This window comes from Littorina saxatilis, linkage group LG1, assembly GCF_037325665.1.
Source record: "Littorina saxatilis isolate snail1 linkage group LG1, US_GU_Lsax_2.0, whole genome shotgun sequence".
Lineage (NCBI taxonomy): Eukaryota > Metazoa > Mollusca > Gastropoda > Littorinimorpha > Littorinidae > Littorina > Littorina saxatilis.
Window position 1 is genome coordinate 20098088 of NC_090245.1, and position 20682 is coordinate 20118769.

At 42.5% G+C, this 20682-nt stretch overlaps 1 protein-coding gene across 3 annotated transcripts; it reads left to right on the top strand.

The window, feature by feature from the left end:
• The first annotated feature begins 1518 nt into the window (after positions 1 to 1518).
• On the top strand, positions 1519 to 18382 carry LOC138964234 (uncharacterized). Of its 3 annotated transcripts, none has more exons than XM_070336140.1 (13): positions 1519 to 1810; positions 6494 to 6721; positions 8176 to 8397; positions 9469 to 9658; positions 10506 to 10635; positions 11038 to 11152; positions 12843 to 13007; positions 13542 to 13607; positions 13952 to 14190; positions 14841 to 15073; positions 15611 to 15708; positions 16522 to 16554; positions 17103 to 18382. In XM_070336140.1, the coding sequence occupies exons 2-13, from the start codon at positions 6526 to 6528 to the stop codon at positions 17156 to 17158; spliced, it is 1743 nt and encodes a 580-aa protein (XP_070192241.1). In that variant the 5' UTR covers positions 1519 to 1810; positions 6494 to 6525; the 3' UTR covers positions 17159 to 18382. The 3 variants fall into 3 exon arrangements, with proteins under 3 accessions (XP_070192241.1, XP_070192232.1, XP_070192250.1); XM_070336131.1 differs by having other exon boundaries at positions 1520 to 1806; XM_070336149.1 differs by lacking the exon at positions 1519 to 1810 and adding an exon at positions 2449 to 2596.
• Positions 18383 to 20682: the final 2300 nt, after the last annotated feature.

Here is a 20682-nt window from a genome sequence, read left to right on the forward strand (position 1 = left end):
ATTCAGCCACCTGCACTTATGGCAGAATGACCAAGGTCTTTTACGTGCCATTGTGATGACACGGGGGTGGGACATGGCTTCCGTCTCTGGGTCTGCACATAAAGTTGACCCGTGTCCGTCCCGGCCCGAATTCGAACCTGCGACCTTCCGATCACAAGTCCAGTGCTCTACCAACTGAGCTACTGCTTATCCTGTTGAAACCATGTGACTTGTTCACGGCCTTAAAGTATTCTGTGTGTCTTCGTATTTGTCTGTCTGTCTGACAATCATTGTCTGTTTGTCTGGCTGTGTTTCTGTATGATTGACTTATAACTTTGCTGTCTGTCTGTCTCTATGTCTGTCTCTCTGTCTGTCTGACAATCATTGTCTGTTTGTCTGGCTGTGTTTCTGTATGACTGACTTATAACTTTGCTGTCTGTCTGTCTCTATGTCTGTCTCTCTGTCTGTCTGACAATCATTGTCTGTTTGTCTGGCTGTGTTTCTGTATGATTGACTTATAACTTTGCTGTCTGTCTGTCTCTATGTCTGTCTCTCTGTCTGTCTGACAATCATTGTCTGTTTGTCTGGCTGTGTTTCTGTATGATTGACTTATAACTTTGCTGTCTGTCTGTCTCTATGTCTGTCTCTCTGTCTGTCTGACAATCATTGTCTGTTTGTCTGGCTGTGTTTCTGTATGATTGACTTATAACTTTGCTGTCTGTCTGTCTCTATGTCTGTCTCTCTGTCTGTCTGACAATCATTGTCTGTTTGTCTGGCTGTGTTTCTGTATGATTGACTTATAACTTTGCTGTCTGTCTGCTTGCTTATCTACGAGGGCCACTCACTATGTTTTGCAACCTGGGTTTTCTATAACACTTACAGCCTATCAGTCTACTCCAGTTTTTAGAGCCTTCGGGAATGCTCGGGCATCTTCGATGTTCTGAATGTAGCATGATTCTGACTAGAACTAGTTTGCAACGTTGGCTTCGGTATACCGACATGAATTCCTTGTCTTGGTTCTTTGCAAATGAACACATGTCCGGCGCTGATAAGAGCGCAATCCCTTTGCCATTGTAAGCAAAGATGTGTGGGACGCAGGGTGACAGATGATACCTCACGCGAGCCGCTGGCAGTAAATCAGTATCGTCTTTTTATGGGAATGAACTGTGGTTTTTCCTCTGCGGTGAATTGATATATATATTCACAAAGTGCTTGTCGCATCTCGTGCACTTAGTTTTATTTTCAGTAACAAATTAACGCACACGCACACAAACATATTCTCTCTCACACACACACACACACACACACACACACACACTCACACACACACACACACACACACACACACACACACACACACACACACACATGTTTGTTTTAAAAGCAGGTCTCTGTCTCACGCACACATCTACGCAGAGCTTTCAAAACTTTCTAAGAAATTGAGCAAGTCTTCGGAATCAGTCATGGGAATTAACACTGCAGTCAGTTCAAAGCCCTGCTATCGGTGTCACTGTATACGCTGTTGCTAGCGTCTTGTCACAATTAGTGGACGTTACGATCACAAAGACCCTGTTTATCTTGACTTGCGTGAGACTGACGCCTCTGAAGCCTCTCCCACTGCTAACGACTGTGAAAGCACGTGAAAGGTGAAACCTCTAGAGTTTGGGAACATGAGCGACAGTGTATCTGAATGTGCGACCTTCCCTCATACGTTGTTTGTGTGTTCGTCAAGCAAGCCTGCACAGGCCGTTGTTAGTCCTTGTAGGCATCTGTCATTGTCGGGCTGTTCTTGTTGTGTGCACTTGTTTTGGAGCAGGAATACCGCTGGTAGGTGAATATGTTTTAATTCTTTTCCTCGCATGTTGCTTTTCTGGTGGGTTTTTTCTTCTTCTAAAACAGAAAGTAATCATGTGGGGTGTGTGTTTGCGTGTGTGTGTGTGTGTGTGTGTGTGTGTGTGTGTGTGTGTGTGTGTGTGTGTGTGTGTGTGTATGTGTGGGGGTGAGTATTGTGTGTGTGTGTGTGTTTGTGTGTGTGTGTGTATGTATGTGTGTGTGTGTGAATATTGTGTGTGTGTGTGTATATATGTGTGTGTGTGTGTGTGTGTGTGTGTGTGTGTGTGTATATATATATGTGTGTGTGTGTGTATATATGTGTGTGTGTGTGTGTGTGTGTGTGTGTGTGTGTGTGTGTGTGTGTGTGTGTGCGTGTGCGAAAACCATGTATACAGTTCTCACAATGCATGAAAGGTATTTGCAGTTCTAAAAACAGTACTTAGGCTACTTGTATGTAGTGTGTTACTCTGAAGCAAATCACAAGACAGAACAGCCTTGAATAAGCTACCATTGAATCCTGGTACGAGAATTCACCCAAGCGTAAAATGCAAAAACACTTTCACTGACGCATGAGGAAACGAGTTTCTGGTGTTTTTTTAATGCAACGGAGAAATACATCCTTTGTGTTAGAAACACTGACAACCATTTTGAAGGAAAAGACTATCGCGCTCACTGTTATTGCTGCATATAATTATACGATCTACAACTGAAAAACAGTGCACTATTTCGTATGTAAGCCTACAAGTTTCGGGTTTACCGTTTAGGAGTAAACACGTTTCTAAAGGTAAGAGTTTATCATTGCATACATTTTGGATTATTCGTTTCGATGCGCTGACCGTTATTTCTCGTTAGCCATTGGTCAGGTTACAATGAAGCTGGACACAGGTATAATGTACATGAATATTGTTAATACGACATTATTTAACAGTCCAGCACACCAGCCGGTCAGGCTTTTACTTGTTTTAAAACCATCCTTTCAAAACAAATATTCACGTACACTGGCTTTGTGTGAACATTTTACCAATACTTACACAAATATGCTTCTAATGTGCAACTGCCTATTAAAAATACGTTCCAACGGTACAAACGATTTTGTGTATATGTTGTATTGAAGTGGATAATTTTTCATAAAGTAGTAGTCCTACATATTATGTTTAATGTGAATGTCATTATGTATCTAATGTGTTTTTCAACTGCAGATACATAAATTATATTTATTTAACAAATAATGAGAAAAAAGTATTGTATATGAGAATGTTAATGTTCATCGTAAGTCAAACATATTTGAATGAAATTTGTAAAGATGTTGATGAAAATCAAACGCTCCACGTGAAGTGCATGGCACAATATTGGGAAAATAAGAAGCTGGATACGCAGCGCAAGTCAGTTGGCGCGATGCTGTTCGTCTGGAAGCAGTTCGAGTATTCTATGACGGCTTACTAGTGCCAAAACCTCATAATTGTAATTATCACGTGAAAATTACTAATTTTCACGTGATAATTACCATTTTCCCGTGTTAATTACTAATTTTCCCGTGCAAATTACTAATTTTCCCGTGCAAATTACTCATTTTCCCGTGAAAATTACTAACTTTCACCTGTTAATTACTAATGTTTAGTTTTGGCTCACTTCCTGACGGATTGCTAGTGCCAAAACTAAAAATTAGTAATTTTCCCGTGAAAGTTAGTAATTAACACGTTCAGTTTTTGCCCGCTTCCTGACGGATTACTAGAGCCAAAACTAAAAATTACTCTTTTCACGTGAAAATTACTAATTTTCGTGCGAAAGTTAGTAACTAACACGTGAAAATGAGTAATTAACTATTCTTAGTGTGAGCACACTGTAGAGTACTCTATACACACTCTGGTGTCGTTATGTGTCTCTGACCGCTGCTAATACTGCGATTGGTTTAAACAAACATGTATTATGAAAATATAGCGTGGTATATAGTACATTAGAAACAGTCGGGACCACACACCTGAAAAGCTAAGCTAAACTTGGCCAACAAATTATTGCAACAAATTTCGCACCCAAATTAAAGCATCAAACACGCTTGATATTTAAGCGATGAATCTGATGCCACAGCGATGCCCAGCCAAGCGTGACCGTAGCATGTTTTAAGAGGCACCTGGACGCAGCGATAACAACAGTCAGCGCGAAACAGCGTGAACGTTCTATTTTTTTCTCATGTGTTTGCATGACTAGCAAATTAACGCCAGTGCCTACACGCAAATGAAACTTCGACAGTATCTGTATCAATTATTTATCTGTAGACATGCAAAGTCATACATTTGTTTGGACACAAGTGAACAATCCTATGACGAGTTTAACAATTTTTTTCCGAAACATTACGTCACATCTGAATGAATAACTGTAACGATCTAAACTTTCGCACGAAGTATTTCTTGTATGTTGGTAACATATTCTAAAAGTGTCAAGGCAATCCAACAAGTCATTGCTAAAGTGTAGCATTTTTTTCATGATACCCCTAAAAAATGACGCAAAAAGTCCCATTTTTGACCGCTCTTGCGATCGACACCTGCAGCAGTAGGAATAGCAAAGCACATGCAATACACAAGATAGCAAAACAAAACAATCTGTTCAGGGTAGATAATGGATTTGACTTTCTTCTCGTATGTCAAAGTTGCAAAGTTTTGCCTATTGTGATTTTATTGTCGATTTTTCATTCGGCCCTTCCTTTCTTTCTTTCTTTCTTTGGTTGGTGTTTAACGTCGTTTTCAACCACGAAGGTATTCGGCCCTTCCGTTTTTATCTGGTCGATTTTGAGGGTACCCTTGTTTGAGCGGAAGTCACGTGATCCCTGTACAATAAATCTTTAATCCAAAAGGTGATCCTGATAGTTAAGTGAACGGCCTTAGCTGGCATTAAAAGTTTTAATAAAATGACACTAGAATTGATGCTTTAATTTGGGTTCTAAATTTGTTGCAAGAATTGTTTGGCCAAGTTTATATATCTCAATAATGCAAGAACAATAACTTTTGAATGTATCTGGTGCACTGATCAAACGATATCGCAACAAGATCCTGTTTTGGCCTTGCCACGTCGATACTGCCTTGATCTCTTTTCCTTCTTCCTCCTCGCAGTCTCTTTATTCATATCTACTTTTCTAACTCCTTCAGTCCACACGCCATGACCAATGATCCGAGCTTGTGATAAGACAGCCTACCCTTACGCCACTCCCGACATCTCCAACGGCCACAAAACGCACAGATACACACAAGCAAAGACAGACACACCCAAACGCACAAACACGATCACAAAAGCGATGTTTTGAACATGGAGTATTTACTTAAATCAGACCAATCTTGACCTGTTTTCAGAATAGTATACAAATTCAAATTGAAACCTTTGAAACGGAATGGGGAACACCTATAGTATAACCCTTTAGCGCTGGTGAGGGGACACGCAAGAGCAGATTCAAAGATACTCACCTGTCAACAACAAGACAAGCGGCCGTTGACTAATGATAGCTTCAGGCGACAAGTACCCCCGAACATGCATTGTCTCAGCGCCTTGGCAATTATTAGTTGGCTTAAAATGACAAAGAGACGTTAACGGCAACGTGACTTGACTTTCGGCCATAATACAGTAGAGGAATGGAGACGGCCGGTGTGTGTGTGTGTGTGTGTGTGTGTGTGGGTGTGTGTGTTTTGTAACTGTCCAATCATCTGAGGTTAAATAGCGGTGTTAGCTGGGTTCCTGTCAGTGATATAGTTTCAATGCAGGGCCGGACTACCGGGGGGGTTATGGGGGTTGCGCAACCCCCCCCCCCCCCCCAGCCTAAACATGTACCTCATTTAAAACATTTTTTATTATTTATTTTATGCCGTTTCATGCAAGGAGCGACCATTTTCCTATCTCAGAATATGACCTACCCATCAGCTTCAGGGGGCTTTGCCCCCTGACCCCCACAAGGGGCTCTGCCCCTTGACCCCGCAAGGGGGAACATCCCCCTGGACCACCACTGGCAACCCCCCCCCTCCTCTTCGCCTAGTCCAGCCCTGCAATGGGCCTAACTGGAGGGGGTGCGGGGAGGGGGGGGGGTGTAATTGTTAGTACGAGGGCAGTGAGAAACGCGGACACGCTTGCAGGCATACTGTGGTTCTAAGTTTCAAGGAACATTGCATTGGTGTTAACGTTCACATGCTTTTGACTAACTAGTTCACTTGCATGGTTGTTGGGTAAGCTAGTTGGTTCACTATTTTCTTAGTCGGTCATGGATGGGTTAGCTCTCTTGTGTGGTCTTGCTCATGCACACTCTAAGGCAAAAAACAAAAATAATAGGTGTGGTTACGGTAACATAGCCAAAATAAATAGGGTAGGAAGGTAGGCAATCACTTTTCTTTTTTTTTTCTAATGTGTACAAATTAAACCTACTTGACAGGGAAATAAGTGTGCGACTCGGGCGCTTTCGCTTTCATTGCGTTTTCTGCACTCGTTTACTTGTTTTTTTGGGTGTTTTGTTTGACAAATGTAATAAAAAGTTATAGGGTCGGCCCCAAAAAATAGGGTAGGTCGGGTTACAGTAACCACACCTATTTTTTTTTTCAGGCCTAAACTGACTTAATCGGCATCGTTAAACCCCATTGGTTCTTGAAACAAGAAACAACAACCTTCAAACAACCATCGTTCTGTAACATACATAATTGCTTACTTCCAGATCAACCATTTACAAAGCAGGACATACTCAGGATGGAATTATTCTATGTGTGGCTCCCCATCTTGTTGGTGGCTTGCTTGACGGACGGCTACAAGGTACAAATGAAGCATCTGTCAACCGTATACTTGCCACACAGCTTTGATGGGCTCACTCCCCAGTTCGAGTTTCAGTCCGATGCCGTGGAGAAAGCCGTCCTCGATCCCGTGGGAAAGATCGTGTATGCTGTCGGTGAGAGGGATGTGTGTGTGTGTGTGTGTGTGTTGTGTGTGTGTGTGTGTGTGTGTGTGTGTGTGTGTGTGTGTGTGTGCGTGTGCGTGTGTATGTGTGCGTGTGTGTGCGTGTGTGTTTTTGAGTGTGTTTTTGAGTGTGTTTTGAGTGTGTTTTGAGAGTGTGTGTGTGTGTGTGTGTGTGAGTTTATGTGTGTGTGTGTGTTTGTGTGTGTGTGTGTGTGTGTGTGTGTGTACGTGTGTGTGTGTTTGAGTGTGTGTGAGTTTATGTGTGTGTGTGCGTGTGTGTGTCTGTGCGTGTGTGTGTGTGTGTTTGTGTGTGTGTATGTGCAGGGGCGGATCTGGGGGGTGCAATGGGTGCAATTGCACCCTCCCCAGCGGGACAAAAAAAAAAAAAAAAAAAAAAAAAAACAAACAAAAAGAAGAAAAATGTATCACCTGAAAATAGCACTTTACACGCTCAGATTGCACCAGATTGCACAATTTTGCTTCCTTTTTAAAAAAAAATTCCGGGGGGGCATGCCCCCGGACCCCCCTAGCATGCTCGGCGCTTCGCGCCATCGGTTCGGCGCTTCGCGCCTTCGCTGATAAGATACAAAAAAAAAAAAAAAAGAACTTTGCACCCCCCCCCCTTTCAAAACCCAGACCCGCCCCTGATGTGTATGTGTGTGTGTTCGTGTGTGTGGGTGTCTATCTGGCTGTCTGTCTGTCTGTCTGCCTGTCTCATCCGTCCGTCTGTGGCGACACTGGAACTAAACTATAACACTTGACGTCGGAATGAGTAAACAGTAATTGTCGTGTATCGATTAAAATGTTTCATGAGCAATATCTGCTACCCATCTTGACTTAGATGTTACCATTACCTTACCATAAGTGTCTTGAACACACACACAACATTTAAGAAGAGTGCGTTCAGAAGTGGCCGTTTGTATAGAGTTTACGAACGTATGTGTTTGTGCGGGCGGGCAGTCGTGTGTGCGTACGGGTGTGGGTTTGTGTCTGTGTGCATGTCTGTCTGTATGTATGTATGTAGGTATGGAGAGATTGATATAGCGCTTGACGTTCTCTAAGTGCTTTACATATTAATTTCTGCCGTGTGAGATGGAATTTTTTACACAATATATCACGCATTCACATCGGCCAGCAAACCACAAGCCTATTAGGGCGAGCATTCACCTTTCACGGCCTTTATTCCAAGTCACACGGGTATTTGGTGGACATTTTTTTTTATCTATGCCTATACAATTTTGCCAGGAAAGACCCTTTTTTCAATCGTGGGATCTTTAACGTGCACACCCCAATGTAGTGTATACGTATGCTTGTCTGCTTTTGGCTGTGTATGATGGTACCAGTGTCTCAGTGTATGCACATGTCTCTGTGTAAACATAAAATACTGTGAAACGAAGAGTCATACATTATTTCTTTCATTGAATTATCACTTTTTTTCTCTCGAAGGAACGGGTATCATACACATCATCGATGCAAGCAACCCCAGCAGCTTGACCTACTTAAGTCACGTGACGGTGCCGAACAAGGATCTGACGGATGTGACGGCGTGCGGGTCGGCCATCTTTGTGACCTACATTGACAAGCGTGATCTACTTCACGGCGGAGTTCTGCAGTATCAGGTGTACTCTGCGAGCTCTGGCAATATCATTTTCACCAGGGATATCAAGAGTAGGTGCAATGATGCAGGAGGATTGCATGATTGTGTTTGTTCGCTTCATCATTCACTCGTTTGTGTGTCGTACTTAAGGGCAGAATATACCTGCGCAGTTTCAGCGGCACAGACGACGCACTGCATATTATTGATACTGCGATAGGGATTATGACGAGTACTTGGCCTGTTTTCCTTTCACGCAACGTGTAGCGGGCTGGGATAATCTGCAGCGCGTTGTCTGTCCTGCTGACGTTACATAGGTGAGCGCCAGGCCTTATTTGGCTGTACGTCTATCAGGGCTGTCTGTGACTGAGTGTTGTTGTTTTTGTTGCGGCTGATTAGGCGTCAGTGTAGCTCAGTGCTATGAAGGTTGTCTCGGAGTCAGTCTCTTTCTATTCTGGTTTGCTTGTTCAGACTTTGGAGGATGGTCAGAGAAGAAATATAAGTTGATCAACCTATTAAGCAACAACATGCATGCGATACATCTTAAAAGATTTAGTGAAATCAATAATTGAACAAATTAGATACAGGAAGAACTAAAACGTGGTGTTAGTGCATGGGAGGTAACTACTCCAAATGGGACGATCCCCAAACAACAGTTGTTTCCCTGTAGCAAGGGCTTGAAACATTTGCCGAAGCATTTCTCTGGTGGACATAAAACGGCACAATAAACCACTTTTAATGACAAAGTCTGTGTGTTTGTTTAACTATTTGTCTCGATGTGTTCTTGAAATGTATCAAATGGCACCAGAAGAGTTGTCCCCACCTGAATTATACGTCTCCTCCAATATTTTGGATAAATGGACTAATACCACTTGTGCTTTCAGCCATGAGCTATTGTTTCGTCATGTTTGATTCATAACTTAAGAGCTCGTTTGTTTGTCGCCTGGTAACTCATATCCTTTTGCTTTTGATTTGAATTTCCTGTGAGCTTGTTTGCTTAATCAAATGTCTGTTGGGATCGACTAACCTTGGCACGTTTAGTAAATGGACCTTTATGCACCTCTGTTTCTTCCTGTGTCTGTCTCTCTTTTGTGTCGAATTAGTGCTTCTCTGTCTTCACGTCACTGTCATTTGTCATTTTTCAGTCGGCACGCAGCCTGACATGCTGAAAGCCACAAAGAATTGCACACTGGTTGTCGCACTTGAAAACCCGGCAGTGTCGGTTGGAGGCTCGCTGATAGACCCGCCAGGGGGCGTGGGCATCATTCGATTCCCAGAGGGCGTGGCCAACTCTCCCCACAAAACTACTCTGGATTTCACGGCCTTTGATCACAGGTTGGTTGGTATGTCTGTTGGTTGTCTGGTAGAATGTTCGATCGGTTCGTCAGTCAGTCAGTCAGTCAGTCAGTCGGTAAGTTTGTTTGCTCGTTCTTACTTTTGCTCTAATTTTTGTTTTGTAAGTAAAGTATCGTTACTTAGGCTAATTGTTAACCGGCTTTGTCATCAGTCTCTTCTCGCACTCGACTTTCTAACTTTCATTTGAAATACATGAGTAGATTGTTATTTTGACATTTCATTTTTGTGTAAAGTATTTGTATTGATCAACTTGATCTTTTTTGGATTGTTATTTTGTTTTGTTTTGTTCGTTGAGTATTGCTTTATTTTCAGATGTTCATTTCTCTTTGCGCTATCCTCATGTCGTTTTGACCCACACAGCAACAGCGAGCTAAAAATACTTTGAAAATGCACTCTTCGGTTTTCCAAATGCTTTGTGTTTATTTGTTTGTTCGTTCATGGGCTGAAACTCCCACGGATTTTACGTGCATGACCGTTTTTATCCCGCCATTTAGGCAGCCATAGGCCGCTTTCGGAAAAGGCATGCTGGGTATTTTCGTGTTGCTATAACCCACCGAACTCTGACATGGATTACAGGATCTTTTTCGTGCGCACTTGGTCTTGTGCTTGCGTGTACACACGGGGGTGTTCGGACACCGAAGAGAGTCTGCACACGAAGTTGACTCTGAGAAATATATCTCTCGCCGAACGTTGGGACGAACTCACGCTGACAGCGGCCAACTGGATACAAATCCAGCGAGCTACCGACTGAGCTACATCCCCGCTCTGTTTCCAAATGCTAAGTTCGTTCCTGCTTGCATTTCATCATGTTTACCATCACATTCAGATTCAACGGACTGGCCCAGGCCGGTGTTCGCTGGGTTTACCGGGGTAACAACAACAAGTTCAGTGATGACGTTGAACCTGAATACGTCACCTTCAACGCTGAACAGACCAAGGCCTACATTGGTTTACAGGTTCGCTGAATCTCCGTCTTTCTCCTTGGTTGATTGTCTGTTTGGTTGATGCGTTTTAATGTGCACATATGTGCACGTTTGGTGAAGATAAGGGGCACAGAGAGACTTACTTTTTGCTCTAAGTATGCATAGTAGAAGTCTTATTTTACGTTACTATGATTGCCATTGTGGACCATTGCTAGAAGTCTAATGGTGAATATGTTAGTGATTGTTTGATCGACGATCTTGATCTCGACTCTCTCCCTGCACTTTTCACACTCGAGCCGCTGATTCATCCCTCTCTCTTTCTTGGTGCTATTTTGTTTGTTAAACGTTAACATACATTGGTCAGAGGACATACTAGTAGTTACATTAGCCTCTCCAATGTTGCTCATTTTTGATCAGCACACACACTGTTGACAGGACAACAACGCCATCGCTGTAGTAGACCTCGCTGCGGACAACATCACATCCGTGCTCGGACTTGGCTTCAAAAACTGGACACTGTTTCAACTGGACCCAAGCGACAGAGACAATGGTCAGTTATGCTTGGTCAAATACGGTCCATTGGAATGTTGTTACTTGCAGCAGATTCAAACAGTTCTGTGCAAAGAAGCTAAATGAAAGATGGATAAATACTGTCGACTATGATCTCGATCTGTCAAAGATAATGTTACAAATGTACAGAGTCTGTGCCTGCGAATTGGACTGTTTGTTTTTATTTAAGTACAAAGTTCTTGTTACCTTTGACCTAAACATTGTCAGGGCAATGCATACAGCAGAATCTACCTATCGTTCCTTTCATTTCTTCTGTTGACCCTTTTTTTCCCTTTCCTTCCTTCATTCATTCATCGTGTATTTTCTCCGTTTAGTTTTATTATTCTCATTTCGAGCAACCGCTAATTGCCAACTTTAAAAAAAAATCAGTAATAATGCAGTCGCATTTGTCTCAAAGAAACCCACTTGGCTCCCACAATGGAAACAGCCGCTCTATATTGCCTTTTGAGTGTGCAGCAAACAATGGAAACAGCCGCTCTATATTGCATTTTGGGTGTGCAGCAAACAATGGAAACAGCCGCTCTATATTGCCTTTTGGGTGTGCAGCAAACAATGGAAACAGCCGCTCTATATTGCCTTTTGGGTGTGCAGCAAACAATGGAAACAGCCGCTCTATATTGCCTTTTGGGTGTGCAGCAAACAATGGAAACAGCCGCTCTATATTGCCTTTTAAGTGTGCAGCAAACAATGGAAACAGCCGCTCTATATTGCCTTTTAACAATGGAAACAGCCGCTCTATATTGCCTTTTGGGTGTGCAGCAAACAATGGAAACAGCCGCTCTATATTGCCTTTTAAGTGTGCAGCAAACAATGGAAACAGCCGCTCTATATTGCCTTTTAACAATGGAAACAGCCGCTCTATATTGCATTTTGGGTGTGCAGCAAACAATGGAAACAGCCGCTCTATATTGCCTTTTGGGTGTGCAGCAAACAATGGAAACAGCCGCTCTATATTGCCTTTTAACAATGGAAACAGCCGCTCTATATTGCCTTTTGAGTGTGCAGCAAACAATGGAAACAGCCGCTCTATATTGCATTTTGGGTGTGCAGCAAACAATGGAAACAGCCGCTCTATATTGCCTTTTGGGTGTGCAGCAAACAATGGAAACAGCCGCTCTATATTGCCTTTTGGGTGTGCAGCAACATGATTTCCTCGCCTGGAGAAAAAAATTTCAGTGTTGGACTAATTGCCATACGTTGAACATTATGATTTTGTAACTACATTCTTCAAGCTGTCAATGGGTTTTAAGTAGACAGACTATTTCGCTCTTTTTTAAGGCGGTCTTTAATTGAGCCCGAAGTCGTTTTCGCGAAGTCGTTTTAGCGAAAACTCAGTGCTTAAAGCTCCATGCGGCCAGCTTCGCGAAGTCGTTTTACCGAAAACTCAGTGCTTAAAGCTCCATGCGGCCAGCTTCGCGAAGTCGTTTTAGCGAAAACTCAGTGCGTAAAGCTCCATGCGGCCAGCTTCGCGAAGTCGTTTTACCGAAAACTCAGTGCTTAAAGCTCCATGCGGCCAGCTTCGCGAAGTCGTTTTACCGAAAACTCAGTGCTTAAAGCTCCATACGGCCCAGCTTCGCGAAGCATACTTCGCGTTGTCGACTTCGCCCAATTCAGGACAGGCTTCAGTGTTAGTAGGTAAGTGTCAGTACTTGTGTTCTTCTCCTTTTCAGGCATCCACATGGCACCGTGGCCGGTGTACGGGATCTACCAGCCAGACGGTATCGCCTGGTTCCGCTGGTCTGGCACCGACTATCTCGTCACAGCCAATGAGGGGGGTGCCAAGGAGTACGATTCTGTCAGCTTTGAGGAGGACAAGCGGGGGAAAGAATTTTCTGGTCAGTGGTTGTCTCTGCAGTGTTTGATTCATCGGTGGGGATTGTGTTGGTGTATGATTATGTATTTTTTTTTTTTTTAATTTTGGGATGTGTTTGGATTGTTTTTTTCTCGTTTCCTCCGTCGTGTTTCCTTTGTCTTAGCTGTCTGTTTCTGCGTTTTTGTCTACTGTGTTTCTCTGCCTTGTTGTGTCTCTACCACCACCCCTTGATGGGCTGTCTCTGTCTCACGCTCTCTGTCTCTCTTTCCCACCCTTTCTCTCTGTATTGTAATTTAATAACACAGCGTTATATACGAAAAGGTAGTTATTAAGTAGCGACAGCGACAGTTGCTGTCACATGTGACTGTCTTGTTCATTGTTGATTTGGGCCGTTTAATCTCTTTTCAAGCCCACATATTACAATAAAGACGATATGTTGTGTTTTCGGTGTGTTTTTCCCACATGACCTGCTGAAGTCGTTAACACTGTTGGATTAACCAATGTCGTTAATTTCTGTTTGAAGTCACACTGTCTTATCTCATCGTTTCTCTTTCAGCTCAGGAACTTTCGTCATCTGTGAGTGCTGACATGCGGGCTGCTTTGCGGAATGATTCTCAATTGGGTAATGATGACAAGTTTTTTATTTGTTTGTTTGTTTGTGCCGACAATGAGACCTACACACACACACACACACACACACATTCTTACACACACTCACACACACACCCGCGCACGCACACACACACACACACACACACACTCAAACGCACACGCACACACACACACACACACACACACACACACACACACACACACACACGTGCGCGCGAGCGACACAGACGATTGACAGACACACAGAGGGGGGGGGGGGGGAGCAAATTGTACATTTGTGCAAGTTTTTATATTCGTGTCTGTATACATTACCATATTTTCTGTCTGAAAGTAATCAGTTTTATTTTCAATCAGGTCGACTGCAGTTCTCTTCAGTCGACGGCAAGGATACACAAGGGAAATATCAACAATTCTACACCTTCGGCGGTCGAAGCTTCTCCATTCGGCGCGCTTCCGACATGGCACTCATTTTTGACAGCGGAAGCGAACTGAGTCAGAAGACCATTGAGCTGCGGAGGGATCTCTTCAACAACAACGTTGGTAGCAGGAACACGAAGGTCGCTGACGGCATGGACAAACGATCGGAAAATAGGGTAAGGAGTCCGTTTGTCTCTCTGATATCTGATATTATATGGGAAACAAAATGCTCAGTTGATGTTGGCATTGTTCGCTGAGATGATGCATGAGGCAGTATGGGGTGATGGAGACAGAAAATACCCCTGGCAAACCATCAGTCGTAACAGCCTTGCATGGTGTTAAAACAAACTAACGAACAAAACCTTAACTATACGGTGTATACCTAGCTAATCACACAAGTCAATCACTCATTTAATCATGTGATACCAGACAAAAACGGAGGAACTTACTGTCTTGAACATTGTCAGACTGACTTACCGACTGACTGGCTGACGGAGGGATGGAAGAACGGACGAAGGAACAAACGCAGGTATAGGCGGACAGACGGCAAGACGGACCCTCGTTTACTCAAGTTATTCGTACAATTCCTCGGTAATTAACCAATACGCTAAGTTATCAACTTACTCACTGACTGACAGACTCGGGCTGACTGACTGACTGACTGACTGGCGGACTGACTGGCGGACTGACTGACGGACTGACGGACTCACTCACTCACTCACTCACTCACTCACTCGATCACTGACTGACGGACTGACTGCATAAGTCACTGACTGACTGACTTACTCACTCGCCTACCCACCCACTGCTATTTTCTTTTTCTCAGGGTCCAGAACCCGAAAGCGTGGCCGTGGCAGAAATCCAGGGCTACCTTCTGATCTTCGTGGGAATCGAAAGACCCGGAAGTATCGCTATTTACACGGTTGCCCCTGGCGACCGCCGGATGCAGCCTCGTTTTCAGTCACTGTACACGGACGGTATCCCACAAGACAACAGCAGCACGTGGGGACAACTTTATGACGCTAGGAGGCTTCACGCTATAGATCCTGAGTATATCGAGTGAGTGCCGTTTTAGGGGGAACAAAATTGGTTCGATGTTGCCACATAATTATGACAAACCAATACGTCTCTTCCTTGCCCTATCTTCCACTCAGTAAAGTGTTAATTCCTAGATTACCTACTGCGTTCCGACTTAATCGTGTGACAGTTTTCTTCCACGCGATATTCTTTGATTTGAAGGCGGAGTTAGACGCCAACTAGATAGAGGGGCGAGTGTAGAACGATAGAGGGGCGATAGCAAATTTGTCTTCTGTTCAGCGTGTCAAGCTCCAGAAGCATACATAGCTACCACTCACGCTTCTAATTACGTAGATCACTGAGAGGAAAAGCGTGAGAATTACCGCACTTTCATTCCTTTTGTCTTCGTTTACAAGACTATCAAAGCTGTCTGATTAATTCTGTTATAACAAATGCATCTTTCCTATACATAGATATCTACTTTGTATCTGTTTCTCTGTAACGATTCAGACCTACAGGTGTGCGTCTATGTCAAAAAGATTCATAACCAAAACGTTCTGCTTTTGTCCTCTCTCAAAGGTATGTCGGCACGGATAAAGGACTAGCAGACTATCCAATGTTGTTGGTTGCTGGGACGGGCTCTGGCACCGTATCGTTTTTGAAGATTGAAATCACAGGTAATTGTCGATTGGTCAAATCTATGTGAATTTGAAGATACATTCCTTCTTATGCAAACGAACACAGGCACAACCACGGATCTGTCCATTAAACGACACCCCCCCCCCCCCCCCCCCCCCCATCCATCAATACTCTGAACAAAAGCAGGCCAAATAGAAGGCTGTTCTTATGATAATCTATGATAATTTACGAGATTGTCTAAACGAGAAGGAGGCTTCTTTAAGAAACTTGCATTTTATATTTCTTGTTTGTGCGGTGAACAGATTGGTGAGGCTTTCTGTTGGTATATTACAAAATAATCATTCTTAAAATGTATTTTACACAAAGTCTAGATTTCTTCGGCGACCTATACAATTATTCTTCACAATAATCGTTGAAAAACTCAACCTGTAAACCTGTTAAAGTATAAAAAAAACCCGTAAAACAAGAAATTCCTCCGAGGTAGGAAAAACACCCCCGTCAAAGGGAAATAACCTTCTCAGTTGGTGGCAGTGAAAATGGTTATTTCCCTTTGACCATTAATAAGTCCTTGTATAATTTTAATCCACCAATAACTCCCTAACCGTGTGTTTGACTGGTCCCAATTTTTGTAAGGACCGTCTCAGGAATGTATAGAACCTGTTCACCAAGTTTGGTGACGATCGGTCCGTTCATTCTTGAGATCTATATGCGAACACAAACACACAAACACACAAACAAACAAACAAACAAACACATCGACCGAATCCTATACACACCCCTATACCGGGGGTGTAAAAACAAAACACTGTGTTTTGTGTTTATTTGTAAATTGTACCTTCGATACTTTGCAGATGTCCCCACGGGAGCTGCTGTAACTTTAGCGGGTAAGTACTACAATGACCTTGTATGCGTGTATTACCGTACACATGACATGATTGTGTGAAGTTCATGTTTCCAATGAGTGTGTGTGCTTGCGTGCCTTTCTCTCTGTCCCAGCCATAACGTTTCCTTTTGAATGGCGTCTTGTTCGTGCGTTTGCTAAAAACTCTCTCTCTCTCTCTCTCTCTCTCTCTCTCTCTCTCTCTCTCTCTCTCTCTCTCTCTCTCTCTCTCTCTCTCTCTCTCTTGGCGAGGGCTGGTTGAAAAGAAGCTCGTTTGTATTGCTTATGCCACAACCCTTGTAAAAGAAAATGTGATTTAATTTGATTTGATTTGATCTCTCTCTCTCTCTCTCTCTCTCTCTCTCTCTCTCTCTCTCTCTCTCTCTCTCTCTCTCTCTCTCTCTCTCTCTCTCTCTCTCTCTGTCCCTTCCTACTTTCCTTCCTCCATCACCAGTCTATTCATTGGTCTTCTTTACATTTTAATATGCTCAAATAGAGTAATTCTAAGTTTGTAATACATGTACTAAGCGCGTGTTAATTTATTTGTTACAGGATCGGTGCTTGCAACTCTAGCTACGTTTGTTCTCGTGACCCAGATTCTCCAATAGGCGTTGCATCGGAATTTTACATTTGAGCTTTTGCATAATATTAACCTCGTTTATCTGTGGACGTGCTAAATCGTGTTCGTAATTAGCCAAAGATACATTAGTTGTTTTTCGCAACAAAGAAAATGACTACGTTTTTGTTAATTCTATGCATGTATACATGTTTTGTTGTTCCCCCCTCTGCATCAATGATTCTGTTTCTGATTATCTTTCTCTCTCTGTGTCTGTGTTTCTCTGCCTCTGTCTGTCTTTCTGTATGTCTGTCTGTCTCTCTTTCTCTCTCTCTCTCCCTCTGTGTCTGTGTCTGTGTCTGTGTGCCTCTGTCTGTCTTTCTGTATGTCTGTCTGTCTCTCTTTCTCTCTCCCTCTCTCTCTGAGTTCTAAGTTCTGAGTTACCCCCCTCTCTCTCTCTCTCTCTCTCTCTCTCTCTCTCTCTGAGTTCTAAGTTCTGAGTTGCCCCTCTCTCTCTCTCTCTCTGAGTTCTAAGTTCTGAGTTACCCATCTCTCTCTCTCTCTCTCTCTCTCTCTCTCTCTCTCTCTCTCTCTCTCTCTCTCTCTTTACCTCTCTCATAATTTTCTTTGAAGAAAAGGAGAGACTGTCAACAACAGCGTCAAGAAATGATATCATGAAAAAACATGTATTGATCTGATGTATTCGTTGCTAACGTTTTCTCCTTTGACATGTTCATGAAGGTTATATGTTATGTTCAATCAGCGCTATTACAATGCCTCATGTGAATATGTCTGGGTGATTTCCCCAACTTTATCTATTTTAATTTTGTCTGCTGTGTCAATAGTAAGAAGCGTGTTTGTTTGTTCGCTTGCTTGTCTGCTATATATGTCTTTTTTTTGTCTTCTCTCTTGTCAACTGTTTTTTGTTTTTGTGTTTAATTTGCTTATTTTCCAAGATTTTCCATCGTAAAAAATCAAAAAAGTCAATAATTACGTTCTTTCTATGTTTTATTCAGTATATGTCCAACTTGTACGCATAGCTACACTGCCTGTTGTACATTTTCAAAATGTATTTCAAGTCCTAACGTAATTGCATAGATGTTCTAAATTCTTTGCATTTTTGTTTTAATCTTAAAAAAACAGTTACGGGAAAGCCAATACTTTTTGACACATATTTGTGCAAGATGAAATGTTTTAGTTGTTGAGTTCAAACTATAATCAGCGGTTTGATATGTTCAGAAATAATTCTAATCTTTGAATAAAAACTAAACACATATATCAGTGAGTTGTGCTTCTATTCATGCTATGTCTAAGCCTGATTCTTGATCTAATCAAATTATAATTACACAATAAGAGCTCCACACCTTGGCGTTTCTTGCTGTCATGGTTGAAAGCAGACCAATGGTCAATAACACATAACACACACAAAATGTGCTGCCGATAAGATGGCGAGAAACTGTACACAAAGAAACACATGAAAGTGGAAAAAAACAGAGTTTCTATCAAAGTTGTATGAATAATGTGTTTGTGCACTTGGCACATTTGCAAATATCAACCTAATGCCAGACGCTTCAGGCAAACCAAACGGTCGTAACAGGTGTAAGGTAAAACTGTCTTCTGTGCAACCTTGTGTATGTACATTTGAAAACGAAACAGAAAAACAACAATATCCTTAACGCTGTAAACAAGCTAAAACAAGAAAAAGTATATAGCACAAAAGACATTACATAGATACCAAATTGTTTTGCTCAAAGATCAAGCTTTAAGTCCATCACGCTCGATTGTGGTTAAAACGCTGATACACAGATCAAAAACGCGCGCGCGTGTGTGTGTGTGTGTGTGTGCGTGTGTGTGTATGTGGGCGCGTGTGTGTGTTAGCGTTTGGGAAGTTCTTCGGCTGTCATCATGGAAACCATGAATGTTCTGTATGAACGCTTAGTGGGACTGATTCACTGGCCAGATAGGCAGTCTCTGCATGACAGCATGCCACATGAGTTCATTGAGGCCTTTGGAAGAAATGTTGCTGTGATCATTGACTGCTTTGAGATTTTTATTGAAAAACCTTCAAATTGTAGGGCTCACTCAGAGACATGGTCAAATTATAAACACAACCACACCATGAAATAATAATATTATCTCATAGGCATAACACCACAGGGGGTTATTTCATTTCTGTCGAAGGGATGGGGAGGGAAGGCAAGTGATAAGATGATGACAGAAAATAGTGGATTTCTGAATCATCTGTTACCAGGAGACAAAGTGCTAGCAGATCGCGGCTTTGATTTTGAGGAGATTGTAGGTCTTGCATGTGCAGAGGTGAAAATCCCTGCATTTACTAGGGGAAAGTGTCAGATGCATTCCCAGGACATTGAGCAGACAAAGAAAATTGCACATTTAAGGATCCATGTTGAACGTGTAATTGGCAATGTTGTAATGAAATATACCATTCTGAGTAGTACTATCCCCATCAATCTAATACTGCCTTGTGAAGGCGAGGATGTAACATTCCTCGACAAAATAGTGGTTGTTTGCTGTGCCCTGACCAACATGTGTCCAAGTGTGGTGTGATTGTGTTTGACTCTGAAGATGTGTGTGTATAGCATTCTGGAATCATCCCATTGTATCAGAATTGTGTTTACAACTTTCTTGTTGTGCTCTGACTTGTATGTGCAGTGACATGGTGATTTGTTCTGTTATTTTCGGAGTTTAGATGGCTTACATTAAGTAACAGTCACACCAACAAACACTGAAACAGGCACATATGTATGAACAGCTCAAGTCATGTGTATGGGACAGAAGAAAGATTTATTTTGTGTCACATTATCATTATAACATACACATGCATGTACATTCTATGAGTCTAGTACTAGTAGACAGCTGCACATTCTTTTTCCAATGTTGTACTTTTCTGTGCATGTGCTCACAGTACAAAAATAAAAAATAAAAACAGAACACATTTGTTTATGAAGTCAACCAAATATTTGTAATGTGTGTGTGTGTGTGTGTGAATTCAGATTTGGCACACAAATGAAACAACAAGTAAGTGTGCAAGACTTGCACAGTTAGGCAAATACATACTTCAAAATATGCAGTCACTCAGTCTTATAACCTCAAACAGCATGACACTGACAGAAAAACCCCAGACAGCTACACGAAGCTAAAGTGACATTTTAAGGCAAGCCGGACAAAACCAAGCATCATCTTTCCCTGGCAAATGATCAAGTCCAACACATGCCGTGTGGTACCACTGAACTTTGCAATTTTCACTGTCACAAGCAACCATGTCACCACTTTCAGGCTTGCGACACAAACACCACACACTGACTTTTCTCCTGGGCTTGCCCTTGGAACAAATAACTCTTTTGGTTCTTTTCGGGGGAGGAATGCTTTTCTGAGGACTGAGTGGCATTCTTTCAGAAGTTCTGGTTAGATGCTGTGTCTGTGAATCTGGAGTGACAATCACAGATGTTGAAGCTGTGTGAATGTTTGTGAAGTGTTTTGCAACCATCTCTTGCAGGACAACTCTTTGAAAAAAATGCCTTGGCTTTTTCCTCTGCGCGCTGCAAAAAGGCAGCG

What these genes read in the sequence shown, in the direction of transcription:
- LOC138964234 (XM_070336131.1), top strand. Translation starts at nt 1,650, where the DNA reads ATGAGCGACAGTGTATCTGAATGTGCGACCTTCCCTCATACGTTGTTT. An exon ending in GCGGGGGAAAGAATTTTCTG is followed by an intron (nt 13,008 to 13,541) that starts GTCAGTGGTTGT and finishes TTTCTCTTTCAG; the next exon opens with CTCAGGAACTTTCGTCATCT. An exon ending in AGCTGCTGTAACTTTAGCGG is followed by an intron (nt 16,555 to 17,102) that starts GTAAGTACTACA and finishes TATTTGTTACAG; the next exon opens with GATCGGTGCTTGCAACTCTA.